Genomic DNA, 22,174 nt, shown 5'->3' on the forward strand with positions numbered 1-22,174 from the left:
AATGCTGTGTCGTGACAACGTTCACATCAGGAGGTGAGCAGAGATGCAGAGATAGAGTATTTTAGGCGTGCTCGAAAAAAAAATGATCTAGTTCCTGAGGCTCCATGTCTCGTGTCTGTTTGACAGCCGCAACGCATGCAGGGATTCCCTGTCAGCGGATATTTACGCACGGGAGCAGGGGCCGCGTAGCCGCTTATACCCCAATAATAACCGTGCTCTTCTTGTAGAGATCCCATGCGCTAATCATGGGAAATCTAGTGTAGAAGTCGCATGCATTAAAGGGACACTGTCACCTGAATTTGGAGGGAACAATCTTCAGCCATGGAGGCGGGGTTTTGTGGTTTTTGATTCACCCTTTCCTTACCCGCTGGCTGCATGCTGGCTGCAATATTGGATTGAAGTTCATTTTCTGTCCTCCGTAGTACATGCCTGCACAAGACAATCTTGCCTTGTGCAGGCGTGTACTATGGAGGAAAGAGAATGAACTTCAATCCAATATTGCAGCCAGCATGCAGCCAGCGGGTAAGGAAAGGGTGAATCAAAAACCACAAAACCCCGCCTCCATGGCTGAAGATTGTTCCCTCCAAATTCAGGTGACAGTGTCCCTTTAAATTACTGCTGCACGGGGCCCTATGAATAAGGGGGGCCCACACCACGGGAATTAGACCTTGCCTCACTAGATTTGCTGGAGTACTTACAGGAGCTCTTTGATGGTGACTGTACTGGTGAACAGGGGCCAATGCTTCCATACAGGGAGAACTAGGGAAACAAAGACTTTCTGGCTCCATGTAAATAATAATTAGCGATTTTCAGGTCCTAAAGAACATTGTAAGCGCAGATTTCCCCTCTCAAATGGCAGAGAAATAATTTGCCCACACTAAACATGGCGCCCACAGCCTGGAGACGTAGAGCAGCTGTCAAAACGTCAGTGGGCGTGGTCACTGGAACCTTTGCCCTGGAGAGTGGGCGTGTGCTCAGTGGTTATTTAAAGGCGCCGCGCAGAGAAGGAGCTCTTGTCACCGCCGCGCCTGATTCATTCTCCGGACCTTGAACCCATCGCCGCCGCAGCCGCAGACATGTCTCCAAGGAAGTTTTTCGTGGGTGGAAACTGGAAGATGAACGGTGACAAGAAGAGTCTGGAGGAACTGATCAAAACCCTGAACGGCGCCAAGACCGACGCGGAGACAGGTGGGGGGTGGGGAAGGGGTTAATCCTTGCAGCTGCTCTTTATCCCACAATGTGCCCCCCAGATGTGGCGCCATCCAGCGGCCCCTGTGGTCTGTGCGCCCATTGTCCGGAGTGTTCCGATGTAATCGATGACCTTTAAGCGATCAGATCGGTGGTGATCAGATTGTATTGTGCAGACGAGAAGCATTGTGGGCACTGAGGAGCTTTAGATGATTGGTGCAGGGGCCCCTCCAGCTGCACCGGGGGCCCCAGACTTTGCCCCCAAGGATTTCCCCCAGTTGGACCTTTCCACGATCTATTGGTCCCGATTGTAGATCCTAAAAATAACCCTATAACTGCCAACTGCATATTCTGCATCTCCGCAAACATTCAGCAGTGAAAGGTCAAACTGAGCATCGCTGAAGGGCAGGCGCCACTATTACTGGGCCTGGTATTGATCGGATGATGGGGGGAGCATCATCCTGTAGATCTGCCGCCTGCTCAATGACACTACAACCCCCAGCATGCCCCGACTGTCGCAGGTTGCAGCATCTCCACTGTGCAGCCCAGATCCACATAGGTGTGATGGTTTATTGTAGGCTGGAGGGCGCTACAGGTGAATGGTTTAGTGGGTAGGTGCCATGCAGTGAAGGGGTTAATGCATCATCACCCAGCGCCTAACTTCCTGTGACTGGTGCAAACCGTTAACATGTTTGGTGTAAGCCCCTCCCCCATGGGCATGCTTGGTGTAAGGTGTAAGCCCCCCCCCCCCATGCACTTGCTTGGTGTAAGCCCCCCCCCCCCATGCACTTGCTTGGTGTAAGCCCCCCCCCATATACACATGCTTGGTGTAAGCCCCCCCCCCCCCATGCACTTGCTTGGTGTAAGCCCCCCCCCCCTCCCCATGCTTGGTGTAAGCCCCCCCCCCCCATGCTTGGTGTAAGCCCCCCCCCTCCCCATGCTTGGTGTAAGCCCCCCCCCCCATATACACATGCTTGGTGTAAGCCCCCCCCCCCCCATGCACTTGCTTGGTGTAAGCCCCCCCCCCCATGCACTTGCTTGGTGTAAGCCCCCCCCCATATACACATGCTTGGTGTAAGCCCCCCCCCCCCCCCCCCATATACACATGCTTGGTGTAAGCCCCCCCCCCCCCCCATGCACTTGCTTGGTGTAAGCCCCCCCCCCCTCCCCATGCTTGGTGTAAGCCCCCCCCCCCCCTCCCCATGCTTGGTGTAAGCCCCCCCCCCATGCACTTGCTTGGTGTAAGCCCCCCCCTCCCCATGCTTGGTGTAAGCCCCCCCCCCCCCCCATGCTTGGTGTAAGCCCCCCCCCTCCCCATGCTTGGTGTAAGCCCCCCCCCCCTCCCCATGCTTGGTGTAAGCCCCCCCCCCCCCCTCCCCATGCTTGGTGTAAGCCCCCCCCCCCATGCACTTGCTTGGTGTAAGCCCCCCCCCCGTGCACTTGCTTGGTGTAAGCCCCCCCCATATACACATGCTTGGTGTAAGCCCCCCCCCCCCCCCATATACACATGCTTGGTGTAAGCCCCCCCCCCCCCATGCACTTGCTTGGTGTAAGCCCCCCCCCCCCTCCCCATGCTTGGTGTAAGCCCCCCCCCTCCCCATGCTTGGTGTAAGCCCCCCCCCCCCTCCCCATGCTTGGTGTAAGCCCCCCATGCACTATCCCTGTGTGTGGTCGGTTGGCAGTGCCCCCTTGTTCGGGCCTGGACGCCTCCTCTGTCCCCATCGCTCCTGACCTGCTGTCCTTGAACAGTGATGGAGCAGGGCGATGGGCACAGAGCGACAAGTGTGCAGTGCCCGGACCACCGGCTGGGCACGCTCCGTCCCCCACATGCCAGAGCTGGGGCTTCGTTGTAACCGTGGGGGAGGGGTGACCTAAAACCCAGTGAGAGGAAACCAAGGGGCCAGAGCCGAATACCCAGGGGCGTAACTGACTGCACCCAGGCCCTGGGGGCCCAGAAGGTCTTTGTCCCATATTAGAAGCCCTTTACTGCAATATTTGGGGACCCGCTAGATCTCTTGTAGCTTGGAGTAGCGCCACTGTCAATAACCATGCACTTGACCTAGAACTACAAATCCCAGAAGATCCTGCAGAAGAACTACAAGGAGAACCCTGCAGGGCCGATACAGGGCATATACGGGGCGGCTGCATTACTGTGGTTCTTCCCCTTTGCTGCAGCCTCCTGGCTCTGTGCTCACAGGCACGTACTCGTCCTCTGCAGTGTCAGCCCTTAAAGAGACAGTACTAATGTGCCCACCGCTGGCTGCAGCCGTCTGGTTCTTCACGCTTTGAACCATTTTGCCATTTTTCGCCTCCAAGTCTCCTCTCCTCTTTGCCCCAGGGGGTTGCGGTCACAATGACGGAGGATCAGTTTGGTCCCTGGCTTTGACCTTTAACCCTTCATGCATTTGGCAGCTGAGTAGACCGACTAAAACGAGCTCTGACCTTTCGCTCTGTACTTGGTCTGATGTGAAGGTCACGACTTTTAACCTTTTCATTTGCCCAAAATAAACTGAGCGACTGTCCCAAAATAGCAGAGAGGTGGTAGGGGGCGGCGGTGAAGGGCCTGAGCTCCTCCAATATGTGCGCAGAGTGGGAACGTCCAATGATCTGGTGTCAAAACCAAATCTGATCTCTGCTTGCGGTCAGTGAATAGCAAACAATTCTATCCAAAAAGCTGCACCAATACCTGATTGTACCAAAACCCGCTGTGTGAATGCGTCCTTACCGTATTCCAGGTGCTCCTGTCAGCTGCACAGCAATGAACGCAGATTTGCCATAAAAATCGCCTTTAAAATTGAGGCTGTTGTGAATTCTGTGGCTGAGTTCACTTCTGTGGTCACAAGTGGTATTGCAGTCTCTGGGCTTCCTCCCTCAGGTGTTTTGGTGAGCTCGTTGGCTGCCTTGCTATTTAGCTCCACCTGAGTCTGTCTTCCTTGCTCCTTGTCAATGTTCCAGTGTTGGATCTGAGCTACTGCATCTTTCCTTGGGCCTGCTGCTCTGCTAGATAAGTGCTTCTAGTTTGTTTTCTGTTTTTTCTGTCCAGCTTGCTATTAACTTTTGCTGGAAGCTCTGAGAAGCAAAGGGGTGCACCGCCGTGCTGTTAGTTCGGCACGGTGGGTCTTTTTGCCCCTTTGCGTGGTTTTCGTTTTAGGGTTTTTTGTAGACTGCATAGTTCTCTTTGCTATCCTCGCTCTGTCTAGAATATCGGGCCTCACTTTGCTGAATCTATTTCATTCCTACGTTTGTCTTTTCATCTTGCTAACAGTCATTATATGTGGGGGCTGCCTATTCCTTTGGGGTATTTCTCTGAGGTAAGTCAGGCTTGTATTTCTATCTTCAGGCTAGTCAGCTCCTCAGGCAGTGCCGAGTTGCATAGGTAGTGATAGGCGCAATCCACTGCTGCTTCCAGTTGTGTGAGGATAGATCAGGTACTGCAGTCTACAGAGATTCCACGTCTCAGAGCTCGTCCTATTGTTTTTGGTTATTGCCAGATCTCTGTATGTGCGCTGATTACTGCACGCTGTGTTGCCTGATTGCCAGCCATAACAGTACAAGGAGCCCTTCAATGATTTCCAATAGAGGGAAAAAAGAAATCCTGACATCATTTTTTTTTTCTTAGCTCTGTCTTCAGTCTTTTTTTTCCCCTAGACATTAGAGTGCTTCAGGACACAGCTGTGGACATGGATATTCAGGCTCTGTGCTCCTCAATGGATAATCTCGTTGTAAATGTACAAAAGATTCAAGATACTATTGATCAGAAATCGATGCTAGAACCAAGAATTCCGATTCCTGATTTGTTTTTTGGTGACAGAACTAAGTTCCTGAGCTTCAGAAATAATTGTAAGCTATTTTTGGCCTTGAAACCTCATTCTTCTGGTAATCCTATTCAACAGGTTTTGATTATTATTTCTTTTTTGCGCGGCGACCCACAGGACTGGGCGTTTTCTCTTGCACCAGGAGATTCTGCATTGAGTAATGTTGATGCATTTTTCCAGGCGCTGGGATTGCTTTACGATGAGCCTAATTCAGTGGATCAAGCTGAGAAAAATCTGCTGGCTTTATGCCAGGGTCAGGATGATGTAGAAGTATATTGTCAGAAATTTAGAAAATGGTCAGTACTCACTCTGTGGAATGAATCTGCACTAGCGGCTTTGTTCAGAAAGGGTCTCTCTGAAGCTCTTAAGGATGTCATGGTGGGATTTCCTATGCCTGCTGGTTTGAATGAGTCTATGTCCTTGGCCATTCAGATCGGTCGTCGCTTGCGCGAGCGTAAATCTGTGCACCATCTGGCGGTATTGTCTGAGAGTAAGCCTGAGCCTATGCAGTGCGACAGGACTATGACTAAAGTAGAACGGCACGAACACAGACGTCTGAACAGACTGTGTTTCTATTGTGGTGATTCTACTCATGCTATTTCTAATTGTCCTAAACGCACTAGGCGGTTCGATAGCTCTGCCGTTATTGGTACTGTACAGTCCAAATTCCTTTTGTCCATTACCTTAATGTGCTCTTTGTCATCGTATTCTGTCATGGCGTTTGTGGATTCAGGCGCTGCCCTGAATCTGATGGATTTGGATTATGCTAAACGTTGTGGATTTTTCTTGGAGCCTTTGCGGTGTCCTATTCCGTTGAGAGGAATTGATGCTACACCTTTGGCCAAGAATAAGCCTCAGTACTGGGCCCAGCTGACCATGTGCATGGCTCCTGCACATCAGGAAGTTATTCGCTTTTTGGTACTGCATAATTTGCATGATGTGGTCGTGTTGGGGTTGCCATGGCTACAAACCCATAATCCAGTATTGGATTGGAACTCTATGTCGGTAACCAGCTGGGGTTGTCAGGGAGTACATGGTGATGTTCCATTTTTGTCTATTTCGTCATCCATTCCTTCTGACATCCCAGAGTTCTTGTCGGACTTTCAGGATGTATTTGAAGAGTCCAAGTCTGATGCCCTACCTCCGCATAGGAATTGTGATTGTGCTATCGATTTGATTCCTGGTAGTAAATTCCCTAAGGGTCGTTTATTTAATTTGTCCGTACCTGAACACACCGCTATGCGCAGTTATGTGAAGGAGTCCCTGGAGAAGGGACATATTCGCCCATCGTCGTCACCATTGGGAGCAGGGTTCTTTTTTGTAGCCAAGAAGGATGGTTCGCTAAGACCGTGTATTGATTACCGCCTTCTTAATAAGATCACTGTTAAGTTTCAGTATCCCTTGCCATTGATTTCTGACTTGTTTGCTCGGATTAAGGGGGCTAGTTGGTTTACTAAGATTGATCTTCGTGGTGCGTATAATCTGGTGAGAATCAGGCAGGGAGATGAATGGAAAACGGCATTTAATACGCCCGAGGGTCATTTTGAGTATCTGGTGATGCCGTTCGGACTTGCCAATGCTCCATCTGTTTTTCAGTCTTTTATGCATGACATTTTCCGTGAGTATCTGGATAAATTCTTGATTGTTTACTTGGATGACATTTTGATCTTCTCAGATGATTGGGAGTCTCATGTGAAGCAAGTCAGAATGGTTTTCCAGGTACTGCGTGCTAATTCCTTGTTCGTGAAGGGATCAAAGTGTCTCTTCGGTGTGCAGAAAGTTTCATTTTTGGGGTTCATCTTTTCCCCTTCTACTATCGAGATGGATCCGGTTAAGGTTCAGGCCATCCAGGATTGGACTCAGCCGACATCTCTAAAAAGTTTGCAGAAATTCCTGGGCTTTGCTAATTTTTATCGTCGCTTCATCTGTAATTTTTCTAGCATTGCCAGACCATTGACCGATTTGACCAAGAAGGGTGCTGATTTGGTTAATTGGTCTTCTGCTGCCGTGGAAGCTTTTCAGGAGTTGAAGCGTCGTTTTTGCTGTGCCCCTGTGTTGTGTCAACCTGATGTTTCTCTTCCGTTCCAGGTCGAGGTTGATGCTTCTGAGATTGGTGCAGGGGCGGTTTTGTCACAGAGAGGTTCTGGTTGCTCAGTGTTCAAACCATGTGCTTTCTTTTCCAGGAAATTTTCTGCTGCTGAGCGTAATTATGATGTGGGCAACCGAGAGTTGCTGGCCATGAAGTGGGCATTCGAGGAGTGGCGTCATTGGCTTGAGGGTGCTAAGCATCGCGTGGTGGTTTTGACTGATCATAAGAACCTTACTTATCTTGAGTCTGCCAAGCGCTTGAATCCTAGACAGGCCCGTTGGTCGTTATTTTTTGCTCGTTTTGATTTTGTGATTTCATACCTTCCGGGCTCTAAAAATGTGAAGGCGGATGCTCTGTCTAGGAGTTTTGTGCCCGACTCTCCGGGGTTATCTGAGCCGGCGAGTATCCTCAAGGAAGGAGTCATTGTGTCTGCCATCTCCCCTGATTTGCGGAGAGTGTTGCAGAAATTTCAGGCTAATAAACCTGATCGTTGTCCGGCCGAGAAACTGTTCGTCCCTGATAGGTGGACTAGTAAAGTTATCTCTGAACTTCATTGTTCGGTGCTGGCTGGTCATCCAGGAATCTTTGGTACCAGGGAGTTGGTTGCTAGATCCTTCTGGTGGCCATCTCTGTCACGGGATGTGCGTGCTTTTGTGCAGTCCTGTGGAATTTGTGCTAGGGCTAAGCCCTGCTGTTCACGTGCCAGTGGGTTGCTTTTGCCCTTGCCGGTCCCGAAGAGGCCTTGGACACATATTTCGATGGATTTCATTTCTGACCTTCCCGTTTCTCAAAAAATGTCTGTCATTTGGGTGGTCTGTGATCGCTTTTCTAAAATGGTCCATCTGGTGCCCTTGGTTAAATTGCCTTCCTCCTCTGATTTGGTGCCTTTGTTCTTCCAGCATGTGGTTCGTTTACATGGCATTCCTGAGAATATTGTTTCTGACAGAGGTTCCCAGTTTGTCTCGAGGTTCTGGCGAGCCTTTTGTGGTAGGATGGGCATTGACCTATCTTTTTCCTCGGCCTTCCATCCTCAGACTAATGGCCAGACCGAACGAACCAATCAGACCTTGGAAACATATCTGAGATGTTTTGTTTCCGCTGACCAGGATGATTGGGTGTCATTTTTGCCGTTGGCTGAGTTCGCCCTTAATAATCGGGCCAGCTCGGCTACCTTGGTCTCTCCATTTTTCTGCAATTCTGGGTTCCATCCTCGTTTCTCTTCAGGACAGGTTGAGTCTTCGGACTGTCCTGGTGTGGATTATGTGGTGGACAGGTTGCAGCAGATCTGGACTCAGGTAGTGGACAATTTGACCTTGTCCCAGGAGAAGGCTCAGCTTTTCGCTAATCGCAGACGCCGTGTGGGACCCCGACTTCGTGTTGGGGATCTGGTTTGGTTATCTTCTCGTCATATACCTATGAAGGTTTCCTCTCCTAAATTTAAACCTCGTTTTATTGGTCCGTATAGGATTTCTGAGATTCTCAATCCGGTGTCTTTTCGTCTGACCCTCCCAGACTCCTTTTCCATACATAATGTATTCCATAGGTCGTTGTTGAGGAGATACGTGGCACCTATGGTTCCATCTGTGGAGCCTCCTGCCCCTGTTTTGGTGGAGGGGGAATTGGAGTATATTGTGGAGAAGATTTTGGATTCTCGTGTCTCTAGACGGAAACTCCAGTATCTGGTCAAATGGAAGGGTTATGCTCAGGAAGATAATTCCTGGGTTTTTGCCTCTGATGTCCATGCCCCAGATCTTGTTCGTGCCTTTCATGTGGCTCATCCTGGTCGGCCTGGGGGTTCTGGTGAGGGTTCGGTGACCCCTCCTCAAGGGGGGGGTACTGTTGTGAATTCTGTGGCTGAGTTCACTTCTGTGGTCACAAGTGGTATTGCAGTCTCTGGGCTTCCTCCCTCAGGTGTTTTGGTGAGCTCGTTGGCTGCCTTGCTATTTAGCTCCACCTGAGTCTGTCTTCCTTGCTCCTTGTCAATGTTCCAGTGTTGGATCTGAGCTACTGCATCTTTCCTTGGGCCTGCTGCTCTGCTAGATAAGTGCTTCTAGTTTGTTTTCTGTTTTTTCTGTCCAGCTTGCTATTAACTTTTGCTGGAAGCTCTGAGAAGCAAAGGGGTGCACCGCCGTGCTGTTAGTTCGGCACGGTGGGTCTTTTTGCCCCTTTGCGTGGTTTTCGTTTTAGGGTTTTTTGTAGACTGCATAGTTCTCTTTGCTATCCTCGCTCTGTCTAGAATATCGGGCCTCACTTTGCTGAATCTATTTCATTCCTACGTTTGTCTTTTCATCTTGCTAACAGTCATTATATGTGGGGGCTGCCTATTCCTTTGGGGTATTTCTCTGAGGTAAGTCAGGCTTGTATTTCTATCTTCAGGCTAGTCAGCTCCTCAGGCAGTGCCGAGTTGCATAGGTAGTGATAGGCGCAATCCACTGCTGCTTACAGTTGTGTGAGGATAGATCAGGTACTGCAGTCTACAGAGATTCCACGTCTCAGAGCTCGTCCTATTGTTTTTGGTTATTGCCAGATCTCTGTATGTGCGCTGATTACTGCACGCTGTGTTGCCTGATTGCCAGCCATAACATGAGGCGCTACATTAAGGTCACAGCGGCTGATTAATAAACTAATGGAGAGCGAGTAATGGGAGCCGGACTTATTAGGACGGAGCACGTCGCAGCATCCTCATGGGGGATACATGTATGCCAGGTGTTTCATAGACCATGAATTGGGTACAGCCATTGTTTAGCAACGCCCCTTTAAGAGTCTGTGCCCCATTGGTTGCAATGTTGTCTTGCAGCTTCAGGGCTCTGGGCTTGAATCTAACCAAGGGCAACATCCACACAGGGGCAGGGTCTTTTTGGGGGGTCTTAATTGCCTAGAGACTGAGCATTTCTGTACTGTTCTGCAGAAAAGGATTGCACTATAGAAATTAAAAAATATTGTCCAGTTTTTGCAAAAAAAAAATCCCTTTTCTGATTTGCAATAGCTTTATTATGTGAATTGCTAATGTTTTCAAAATCTCTGCTTGCTGTCATTGGACAAAAAAACCCTGTTTTATATAAAGAGGGACACCCCCCCCCTTCTCCTGGCTGTGGGACGGAAACCCTAAACCCCCCCCGGACTCCTGGCCACGGGACGGACACCCCCCTCTCCTGGCCGTGGGACGGACCCCCCCTTCTTCTGGCCACGGGACGGGGACCACCGGTATCGCAGTCCTGCATTCTCACATACACAGCACAGATTTCCATCCTCTGGAGATTAGCAATAACATTTCTTATTCTATGATCACAGCAGCGGTCCTGGAAATCCTGCACAATAAGTACAGAAACTGTCAGAGCATTGGGCGTCTTTTCTCTATACAACCATTCGGCTTTATTTCAGGAGATTGGAAGACCTGATTGATGCAATAAGAAGCAGATCAATGGAATCATTAATTACCCTTTAGAGAGAATGATTGAGCCGCTCCTGTAGCTGCAGAGCTCCATTTGTCCATTACCTGCCCATCACTCCACTGAACTGTAACTTTATCGACAACTTGTTGCTGCCACTAGGTGGCAGTATATATGCAGCTCTTGCTTGTGTATAGAGCGCCACCTTGTGGTGCCATCAAGCATAAAGTAACTTTACAAGGGAAGAGGACAATGCCATGTATTAAAAGAAAATGTGATCTAATGGGTAATGTTTCTCCTTGTGGAGAGCGACAAGCCAGGCCTGGCATGTCAGAGTGAGGAGACTTATAAGCCATGCGTTCTCCTCTGGGAATACTTAAAAATAAATAAATGGGGCACTGTTCATAGAGAACTCTCCTTGGACCAGTAAGGGCACGTTTAGGGTACAGATAGGGCTCCTGTGCATGGTGCGCTGTCACCCCCTGCTGGTGATGTGCAGCCTGCAAGCACCATCCTTGTATAAATGATTCATTATACTTAGTGCAGACCCTTAATGAACAATTACAATGTGACATTGCATCTTTTCCCTCCATGAAACCTTACATTTTACATGTGGTCGCAGTTCTCTTCCTTATTTCACTTTCACACGTGTCCATAGGAGTTAGTTAGCATGTAAAGTACATTGGCAAACAGCACCCCGCACCTCAGCACCCCCCGCATCTCGGCACCCCCCACACCTCTGCTTCCTTCGAAGCTGGATTTTAGGTCCTCTGGGGGAGACTTGTTTTGCATATGGGTGCACTTCCCCTGCCCACGGCACCTTACTATGGAGTCAGTTGCTCAATGTGCAGCCATTCGGATGCATCGTGTACTTCTATAGGTGCTGTAGTTAAAGGTGCATTCTCCTTTAAGATCATTAGGGAGTTGCTATTTATGCAATTCTCTAACAGACTTCCTTTTTGCTGCAGGAGGTCGGTATAGTTGGATGATCTGATGGCTGCAGCTTCGTACTGGGTTATAATATTGCAAGTCGGGGAAAAAATCTTGTTCTTGCACATTGTGACGAGGCACCATGCTACCTCCAACCTCGCAGCCGGGGAGCGGACGGCTCCTTGACTGATATTAGTAAGACATGGGACCCTGCGCGGAGCAGCTGGCCGTGCAGAGGAGCTGGCACCTGTTGTCCCACCTCATGTCACCCCGGTGGATAGGTCAGCGCCGGGAATGTCGGGATAGTTTTACAGTAAACTTTCCAAACTGTATTTGCAGAAAGTGCAGAAGGCATACAGATCTAGAATTCTCCTTAGTGGGTGAAGATCCAGACTTCTAGAATTCTCCTTATTGTTATCTTCTATGTCTTTCCCTCTTAAAGGCAAATCTACCGACCTCCGCGTCTGACATACTGCGGCTGATCCACATCCTTCACAATTCAGTTCACCAAGGGTTCATGCACACACGGTGGATTTGATGCATATTTGCCACAGTAAAATCCATATGTTGCATCCGGATTTGTCACAAATTTCACCCAATGATTTCTAAAGCGGTGAAACTGTGACAAAAACCATCAGACTTAACCTGCTGCCGATTTACAAATGAAACGTTGAAAATATCTGGAGAAAAGATGTCGTCAACTTGTCTGCACCGGATTTTCTGCAAGTAAATTTGTGCAAAAAATTAGAACAGGGTACAGCCGGGACCAGCTGCTTCGAAAGCATCACCAAACCAGGGATTCAAGCTTCAGGAGGCTAATTTGCATATTCCAGGTGCCTTCTGGGAGAAGCGAAGTCTCCCTAAGCTAGAAGATCGTTGGGTACAGCCGGGACCAGCTGCTTCGAAAGCATCACCAAACCAGGGATTCAAGCTTCAGGAGGCTAATTTGCATATTCCAGGTGCCTTCTGGGAGAAGCGAAGTCTCCCTAAGCTAGAAGATCGTTGGGTACAGCCGGGACCAGCTGCTTCGAAAGCATCACCAAACCAGGGATTCAAGCTTCAGGAGGCTAATTTGCATATTCCAGGTGCCTTCTGGGAGAAGCGAAGTCTCTCTAAGCTAGAAGATCGTTGGGTACAGCCGGGACCAGCTGCTTCGAAAGCATCACCAAACCAGGGATTCAAGCTTCAGGAGGCTAATTTGCATATTCCAGGTGCCTTCTGGGAGAAGCGAAGTCTCCCTAAGCTAGAAGATCGTTGGGTACAGCCGGGACCAGCTGCTTCGAAAGCATCACCAAACCAGGGATTCAAGCTTCAGGAGGCTAATTTGCATATTCCAGGTGCCTTCTGGGAGAAGCGAAGTCTCCCTAAGCTAGAAGATCGTTGGGTACAGCCGGGACCAGCTGCTTCGAAAGCATCACCAAACCAGGGATTCAAGCTTCAGGAGGCTAATTTGCATATTCCAGGTGCCTTCTGGGAGAAGCGAAGTCTCCCTAAGCTAGAAGATCGTTGGGTACAGCCGGGACCAGCTGCTTCGAAAGCATCACCAAATTTTTGCCTGTAGGACATTATTGCAAGAGAGCTTGGCTGAGTAGATTACACAAGAAGGAAAAACACAGCAAGTCAGCAGGATCTAGGAGCAACATGGCAGATGTGACAACCTACATGGTGAGCTGCAGCATGTGCTACATGTTCACAGATCGACCAGAAGAAGAATCCAATTTCACCTGTCAGAAGTGTAGACTAGTGGCCCTTTTAGAAGAAAAGGTGCGGGGTCTGGAAGAAAGAATAGCAACTTTGAAACTCATCAAAGAGAATGAAGACTTTCTAGACAGAACAGAAGCATCTCTACTGGTCACAGAAGGTGCAAAAAGTGTCAGAGAACCTCCAAAAGCAGATGAGTGGAAGCATGTGACCAAAAGAAGCAAGAAGACCATGGAGAAATCACCAACCACACAACTGAAGAACCGATATCAAATCTTTGTAGAGGATGAAGATGGCACACCTAAGAATGAAGCAATACCAGCAAGCAAAAAAGAAAAGGGCACACAGCAACAAGTGACAGCAAAAAGTACAGCCAAGAAGCAACGAAGAGTGGTGGTGGTGGGAGACTCACTACTGAGAGGCACAGAAGCAGCCATCTGCAGACCGGACATAACTGCAAGAGAAGTATGCTGCCTTCCAGGTGCGATGATCAAGGATGTGACCGATAGGATACCAAAGCTCTTCAGCTCCAAGGACGTCCACCCATTTCTTCTGATACATGTTGGCACCAATGACACGGCAAGGAAGGACCTACCGACAATCTGCAAGGACTTTGAAGAGTTGGGGAAGAAAGTAAAGGAACTGGATGCACAGGTAGTTTTTTCTTCTATCCTTCCAGTAGATGGGCATGGCACCAGGAGATGGAACAGGATCCTTGATGCAAACAACTGGCTAAGACGATGGTGCAGACAACAAGGATTCGGATTCCTGGACCACGGTGTGAATTACTTGTACGATGGACTCCTCGCCAGAGACGGACTACACCTCAACAAACCTGGGAAACACACATTCGCCAGAAGACTCGCTACACTCATCAGGAGGGCGTTAAACTAGAAGAAGAGGGGACGGGAAGAAAAACATTAGACTCGAACAAAGACGACCCAGGAAAACATACTCAGAAGGGAGGTAAGAACATTTCTAAAACAATCCACAGCGAGGAGATTGGAACAAAACAAAATCCTCTAAACTGCATGCTCGCAAACGCCAGAAGCCTGACAAACAAGATGGAAGAACTAGAAGCAGAAATATCTACAGGTAACTTTGACATAGTGGGAATAACCGAGACATGGTTAGATGAAAGCTATGACTGGGCAGTTAACTTACAGGGTTACAGTCTGTTTAGAAAGGATCGTAAAAATCGGAGAGGAGGAGGGGTTTGTCTCTATGTAAAGTCTTGTCTAAAGTCCACTTTAAGGGAGGATATTAGCGAAGGGAATGAGGATGTCGAGTCCATATGGGTTGAAATTCATGGAGGGAAAAATGGTAACAAAATTCTCATTGGGGTCTGTTACAAACCCCCAAATATAACAGAAAGCATGGAAAGTCTACTTCTAAAGCAGATAGATGAAGCTGCAACCCATAATGAGGTCCTGGTTATGGGGGACTTTAACTACCCGGATATTAACTGGGAAACAGAAACCTGTGAAACCCATAAAGGCAACAGGTTTCTGCTAATAACCAAGAAAAATTATCTTTCACAATTGGTGCAGAATCCAACCAGAGGAGCAGCACTTTTAGACCTAATACTATCTAATAGACCTGACAGAATAACAAATCTGCAGGTGGTCGGGCATCTAGGAAATAGCGACCACAATATTGTACAGTTTCACCTGTCTTTCACTAGGGGGACTTGTCAGGGAGTCACAAAAACACTGAACTTTAGGAAGGCAAAGTTTGAACAGCTTAGAGATGCCCTTAATCTGGTAGACTGGGACAATATCCTCAGAAATGAGAATACAGATAATAAATGGGAAATGTTTAAGAACATCCTAAATAGGCAGTGTAAGCGGTTTATACCTTGTGGGAATAAAAGGACTAGAAATAGGAAAAACCCAATGTGGCTAAACAAAGAAGTAAGACAGGCAATTAACAGTAAAAAGAAAGCATTTGCACTACTAAAGCAGGATGGCACCATTGAAGCTCTAAAAAACTATAGGGAGAAAAATACTTTATCTAAAAAACTAATTAAAGCTGCCAAAAAGGAAACAGAGAAGCACATTGCTAAGGAGAGTAAAACTAATCCCAAACTGTTCTTCAACTATATCAATAGTAAAAGAATAAAAACTGAAAATGTAGGCCCCTTAAAAAATAGTGAGGAAAGAATGGTTGTAGATGACGAGGAAAAAGCTAACATATTAAACACCTTCTTCTCCACGGTATTCACGGTGGAAAATGAAATGCTAGGTGAAATCCCAAGAAACAATGAAAACCCTATATTAAGAGTCACCAATCTAACCCAAGAAGAGGTGCGAAACCGGCTAAATAAGATTAAAATAGATAAATCTCCGGGTCCGGATGGCATACACCCACGAGTACTAAGAGAACTAAGTAATGTAATAGATAAACCATTATTTCTTATTTTTAGTGACTCTATAGCGACAGGGTCTGTTCCGCAGGACTGGCGCATAGCAAATGTGGTGCCAATATTCAAAAAGGGCTCTAAAAGTGAACCTGGAAATTATAGGCCAGTAAGTCTAACCTCTATTGTTGGTAAAATATTTGAAGGGTTTCTGAGGGATGTTATTCTGGATTATCTCAATGAGAATAACTGTTTAACTCCATATCAGCATGGGTTTATGAGAAATCGCTCCTGTCAAACCAATCTAATCAGTTTTTATGAAGAGGTAAGCTATAGGCTGGACCACGGTGAGTCATTGGACGTGGTATATCTCGATTTTTCCAAAGCGTTTGATACCGTGCCGCACAAGAGGTTGGTACACAAAATGAGAATGCTTGGTCTGGGGGAAAATGTGTGTAAATGGGTTAGTAACTGGCTTAGTGATAGAAAGCAGAGGGTGGTTATAAATGGTATAGTCTCTAACTGGGTCGCTGTGACCAGTGGGGTACCGCAGGGGTCAGTATTGGGACCTGTTCTCTTCAACATATTCATTAATGATCTGGTAGAAGGTTTACACAGTAAAATATCGATATTTGCAGATGATACAAAACTATGTAAAGCAGTTAATACAAGAGAAGATAGTATTCTGCTACAGATGGATCTGGATAAGTTGGAAACTTGGGCTGAAAGGTGGCAGATGAGGTTTAACAATGATAAATGTAAGGTTATACACATGGGAAGAGGGAATCAATATCACCATTACACACTGAACGGGAAACCACTGGGTAAATCTGACAGGGAGAAGGACTTGGGGATTCTAGTTAATGATAAACTTACCTGGAGCAGCCAGTGCCAGGCAGCAGCTGCCAAGGCAAACAGGATCATGGGGTGCATTAAAAGAGGTCTGGATACACATGATGAGAGCATTATACTGCCTCTGTACAAATCCCTAGTTAGACCGCACATGGAGTACTGTGTCCAGTTTTGGGCACCGGTGCTCAGGAAGGATATAATGGAACTAGAGAGAGTACAAAGGAGGGCAACAAAATTAATAAAGGGGATGGGAGAACTACAATACCCAGATAGATTAGCGAAATTAGGATTATTTAGTCTAGAAAAAAGACGACTGAGGGGCGATCTAATAACCATGTATAAGTATATAAGGGGACAATACAAATATCTCGCTGAGGATCTGTTTATACCAAGGAAGGTGACGGGCACAAGGGGGCATTCTTTGCGTCTGGAGGAGAGAAGGTTTTTCCACCAACATAGAAGAGGATTCTTTACTGTTAGGGCAGTGAGAATCTGGAATTGCTTGCCTGAGGAGGTGGTGATGGCGAACTCAGTCGAGGGGTTCAAGAGAGGCCTGGATGTCTTCCTGGAGCAGAACAATATTGTATCATACAATTATTAGGTTCTGTAGAAGGACGTAGATCTGGGGATTTATTATGATGGAATATAGGCTGAACTGGATGGACAAATGTCTTTTTTCGGCCTTACTAACTATGTTACTATGTAGAACTAAATGTGCACCGTGTGAATTTACCCTTAATTAAAAATATTCTGCAAATACTGGAGTGTTGGCAGAAAAATCCTGCTTTAAAATATGTGCGCATTTGGTGCATTTTTTTTTCCCATTCATTTTGAATAGGTGATTAAAAAAAAGTGACATGCTGCAGATTGAAGCTGCGTATCTACACTGATGCGCTGCAGTTTGTTACTCCCTCTGCAGACATGTAAGCTTACCGCCCCATCTACACTACCACACTGTTCAGCCTGTGATCTGCCCTCTCTGAAGACTTGGATGCTTTCCTTCCTCTCCACACTGTGATCTGTGTACACAACCTCTTCTTCATTGCTGCCATTTTTTAATGGGTAGATATGGCACAAACACAGCCAGGAGTAGTGATAAAGTGACAGTTATGGGCGGAATATCCAAAATGATCAATCTGATTGTGGGGCCGTCATTGATGAGGTTAATGGAGTCCTCATAGAAGAAGATTGGAGTGGAGGTCTGAGAACCTTATTCTCCAGCCTGTGCTGCAGGGTCATGGTAAGGTCACAGGGTGTGAGGTCAAGCTGACAGCTGTCAATTCATCATACGCCTGAAAACTGTTTGGGTACTATATTGGATGTTTTGTGTTCTCTTTTAATTGCATATGAAAGCCTCTTAAAGTAAAATGGTTCCTTTCTTTCCAGAGGTTGTCTGCGGCGCCCCCTCCATTTACCTGGACTTTGCCCGGCAGAAGCTTGACGCCAAATTTGCAGTAGCCGCACAGAATTGTTATAAAGTGTCTAAGGGAGCGTTCACCGGAGAGATCAGGTGCAGATGTCGATATGACCCCTCCATGCACTGTGTAGGGTGCTGCACCCAGTCTATAACATGGTCTTCTCTTCTAGCCCTGCCATGATCAAAGACATCGGCGTCACCTGGGTGATCTTGGGACATTCCGAAAGGCGACATGTTTTCGGGGAATCTGATGAGGTGAGATCCTCACCCAGTGATTCTCTTGCGGTCCCCTAAATGCACATTCATGAATCAGATGTGATTCCTTGCTGGTTTTCTCCCTGTTTGACTTTTTTTTTTTTTTTTTTGTTCATCTCCCATTTGCAACGAGGGTCGGTGGATTTTTGCAGATTTGAGTCTATTTTGCATTTTGTGCTCCACAGCTAATCGGCCAGAAGGTGGCGCACGCTCTGTCTGAGAACGTCGGGGTGATCGCCTGTATCGGAGAGAAGCTGGATCAGCGCGAGGCTGGAATTACAGAGAAGGTCGTCTTTGAGCAGACGAAGTTCATCGCGGGTGGGTGTCCTGCACGTTCAGGGTCCCTACGTTTTACCCCTCTGTGCGTGTCAGTAGGGTCCGTTGGTGTATCCTCACCCACCCCCTGCAGACTGTGAGCCCTCGCGGGCAGGGTCCTCCCTCCTTATGTACTCGTGTGCCTTGTTATCTGCTCATGTTTAATGTATTTGTCTATATTTGCCCCGTATTCACATGTAAAGCGCCACGGAATAAATGGCGCTATAAAAATGTATAATAATAATAATAATAATGCATGTGTGAGTAGCCCCCAGGATGCACATGATTACAGCTTCCCTCCATTGCTGGGGACTGCACGTCTGTGTGATGTAGTACTGCTGCTCGGTTGGGACGTCCACTTCTCCCGCACTGACGATCGATGTTATCCCTTCTCCCCGGCAGATAATGTAAAGGACTGGAGCAAGGTTGTCCTGGCGTATGAACCCGTCTGGGCCATCGGTACTGGAAAGACTGCAACACCCCAACAAGTGAGTACCTCTCTCCCCCCCCCCCCCCCCCCAGAAAAGGCAGGATCCCCACTCCATCAATGGGTAAAGATGTCTGAAAGAGAAACGGTTGGGTCATCCGGGGTTATTGGGTCAGGAGGCCAAAATGTCTGACAAGCAGGTAGATGATCACTAGAACTACGCGCAGTATCGGGGTGACAGGTAGGAGATGTTATCTGTGCCATTGTGGCTCTTGTCTTGGTGGCTGGGGGTCTTCCAGCTTAGGCTACGTTCACATTTGCGTTGTTAACGCTGCGTTTTGTGACGCATGCGTTCATTTTTATAGCGCAAAAAAATGCAACAAGCCGCGTCCTCTGCGCCCTGACGCTTGCGCCAAAAAAACGCATGCGTCACAAAACGCATGTCCATGCGCCCCCCATGTTAAATATAGGGGCGCATGGCGCATGTGTCGCCGCGGTTGAGCCCGACGCACCGCAAATGTGAACGTAGCCTAAGCCAAATAGACGAAAGAATGCTGAATCTGCTTGCTGTATATGAATAGTGTCGGGGGTGAGGCTACAGGAGGAGCAGCGCTAACACTCGCACCAGTGCCCAGACCACCTAAGACCCCAGTATTATAATGGCACGTTATGCTCATATGTCATGTGACATTAAACTCCCGTTTTTTTTAATTAATATCATTTCCCCTCCCCTGACAGTTCCCGTAATATGACAATCGCATTATAGAGCGTCCGTCACGTTTTTAATCTGTGTTTCTCCAGGCTCAGGAGGTTCACATAAAGCTCCGCGAGTGGCTAAAGAGCAACGTCTCTGAACAGGTCGCCCAGTCAGTCCGCATCATATATGGAGGTAATCGCCAGAAAACTACTTGTCCTGTTACTAAACTGGTAGTGGGGTGATTAACAGCAAGCATTGCTGACTGTTTCCAGCATCTACTAGCAGAATAGTGAGTGCAGCTCTGGGGTATAATACATGATGTAACTCAGGATCAGTAATGTAATGTATGTACACAGTGACTGCACCAGCAGAATAGTGAGTGCAGCTCTGGGGTATAATACAGGATGTAACTCAGGATCAGTAATGTATGTACACAGTGACTGCACCAGCAGAATAGTGAGTGCAGCTCTGGAGTATAATACATGATGTAACTCAGGATCAGTAATGTAATGTATGTACACAGTGACTGCACCAGCAGAATAGTGAGTGCAGCTCTGGGGTATAATACAGGATGTAACTCAGGATCAGTAATGTATGTACACAGTGACTGCACCAGCAGAATAGTGAGTGCAGCTCTGGGGTATAATACAGGATGTAACTCAGGATCAGTAATGTATGTACACAGTGACTGCACCAGCAGAATAGTGAGTGCAGCTCTGGGGTATAATACAGGATGTAACTCAGGATCAGTAATGTATGTACACAGAGACTGCCCCAGCAGAATAGTGAGTGCAGCTCTGGAGTATAATACAGGATGTAACTCAGGATCAGTAATGTATGTACACAGAGACTGCCCCAGCAGAATAGTGAGTGCAGCTCTGGAGTATAATACAGGATGTAACTCAGGATCAGGAATGTAATGTATGTACACAGTGACTGCACCAGCAGAATAGTGATTGCAGCTCTGGAGTATAATACAGGATGCATATTATATTACTGTTGGCACTGTATGACTATCAGATGCTTATGGTGGGGCCTAGTAATAAATGCATAGTCTTTAATAGTCTGTTAAAATATTTAATATGATAAACTTGCATTTTCTGGTGTAAAATTGGCTAAAATTCATTACACAATATTTTGTAATGAATTTAGCATTTCTCAGACTGTCCATGTAAACGAGTAAAAAGGTGGTTCGCCAAAATTTGCCATTTTTTCTACACCACTTAATCTAATAAACATACCCGATGGATAAGGGCATGAGGAAACCAATCCACGAGGCCCTGTGTGGTGTAATGGCTCCCAATCTGTGTATACAGTTGCTGTGTCTGTATATTTCTACACTTGCATTATGGAGCTGTATTTTCGGTTTCACCGCCTCTGCTGCTTTCTCACTGAATTCATCTGTGTTTAGGGTCAGTGACCGGCGGTACCTGCAAGGAGCTGGCATCCCAGCCCGATATTGACGGCTTCCTGGTCGGGGGGGCATCCCTGAAGCCTGAATTCATTGAAATCATCAATGCGAAGTGTTAATGCGTCCTGTCTGCCTACGATTCCCATCACATTAACGGTTTAGCAGTGCTGTGCGTCTCTCATGTAAATGTCCAGTAGTCCTTGGTGTGAGCCGCCTCTTCCCGGGAGCTCGATCTGTAATAAAATGTCGAAATTTCTGTCTGCTGTCTGTTCTGTTTTTCTCGCTGGAATAATCAAACTGTAAAATCTTTCTAATAATGGGAAAGAAGATCCTTGATGATGAAATGGTGCCTCGTGTTCTTCTGTCCCGTCCTCCCCCAGTGCCAGCTGATGTGTTTACATGTAGACATGATCCGGTGCAGTTCCCTAAGGACAGATAAAGGGCGACCTCCCTCCCAGACCCCGACTCCTTGATGGAACATCGAGCAGATATCTGCCTCGGAGGTCTCGGAGCACGGTGGTGGTATATGAGCAGATATCTGCCTCGGAGGTCTCGGAGCACGGTGGTGGTATATGAGCAGATATCTGTCTCGGAGCACGGTAGTGGTATATGAGCAGATATCTGTCTCGGAGCATGGTAGTGGTATATGAGCAGATATCTGTCTCAGAGGTCTTGGAGCACGGTGGGTGGTGGTGTACGAGCAGATATCTGCCTTGGAGGTCTCGGCGCACGGTGGTGGTGTACGAGCAGATATCTGCCTCAGAGGTCTTGGAGCACAGTGGTGGTATATGAGCAGATATCTGTCTCAGGTCTCGGAGCACGGTGGTGTTGTACGAGCAGATATCTGGCTCGGAGGTCTCTGAGCATGGTGGTGAAGTACGAGCAGATATCTGTCTCAGAGGTCTCGGAGCACGGTGGGTGGTGGTGTACGAGCAGATATCTGCCTTGGAGGTCTCGGAGCACGGTGGTGGTGTACGAGCCGATGTCTGCCTCGGAGGTCTCGGAGCACGGTGGTGGTATATGAGCAGATATCTGCCTCAGAGGTCTCAGAGCACGGTGGTGGAGTACGAGCAGATATCTGCCTCGGAGGTCTCGGAGCACGGTGGTGGTATATGAGCAGATATTTGTCTCAGAGGTCTCGGAGCACGGTGGTGGTGTACGAGCATATATCTGCCTCGGAGGTCTCGGAGCACGGTGGTTGAGTACGAGCAGATATCTGCCTCGGAGGTCTCGGAGCATGGTGGTGGAGTACGAGCAGATATCTGCCTCGGAGGTCTCGGAGCACGGTGGTGGTATATGAGCAGATATTTGTCTCAGAGGTCTCGGAGC

The 22,174-nt window shown here is 47.8% G+C and overlaps 1 protein-coding gene across 1 annotated transcript; it reads left to right on the plus strand.

Annotated features, from left to right (window-relative positions):
* The first annotated feature begins 981 nt into the window (after nt 1-981).
* On the plus strand, nt 982-21,101 carry TPI1 (triosephosphate isomerase 1). Its single transcript, XM_069754159.1, has 7 exons — nt 982-1,188; nt 17,710-17,833; nt 17,911-17,995; nt 18,181-18,313; nt 18,713-18,798; nt 19,539-19,626; nt 20,846-21,101. Exons 1-7 carry the CDS (start codon nt 1,077-1,079, stop codon nt 20,962-20,964), a joined length of 747 nt encoding a protein of 248 aa, XP_069610260.1. The 5' UTR covers nt 982-1,076; the 3' UTR covers nt 20,965-21,101.
* Nucleotides 21,102-22,174: the final 1,073 nt, after the last annotated feature.

Source organism: Ranitomeya imitator, chromosome 2, assembly GCF_032444005.1.
Source record: "Ranitomeya imitator isolate aRanImi1 chromosome 2, aRanImi1.pri, whole genome shotgun sequence".
Lineage (NCBI taxonomy): Eukaryota > Metazoa > Chordata > Amphibia > Anura > Dendrobatidae > Ranitomeya > Ranitomeya imitator.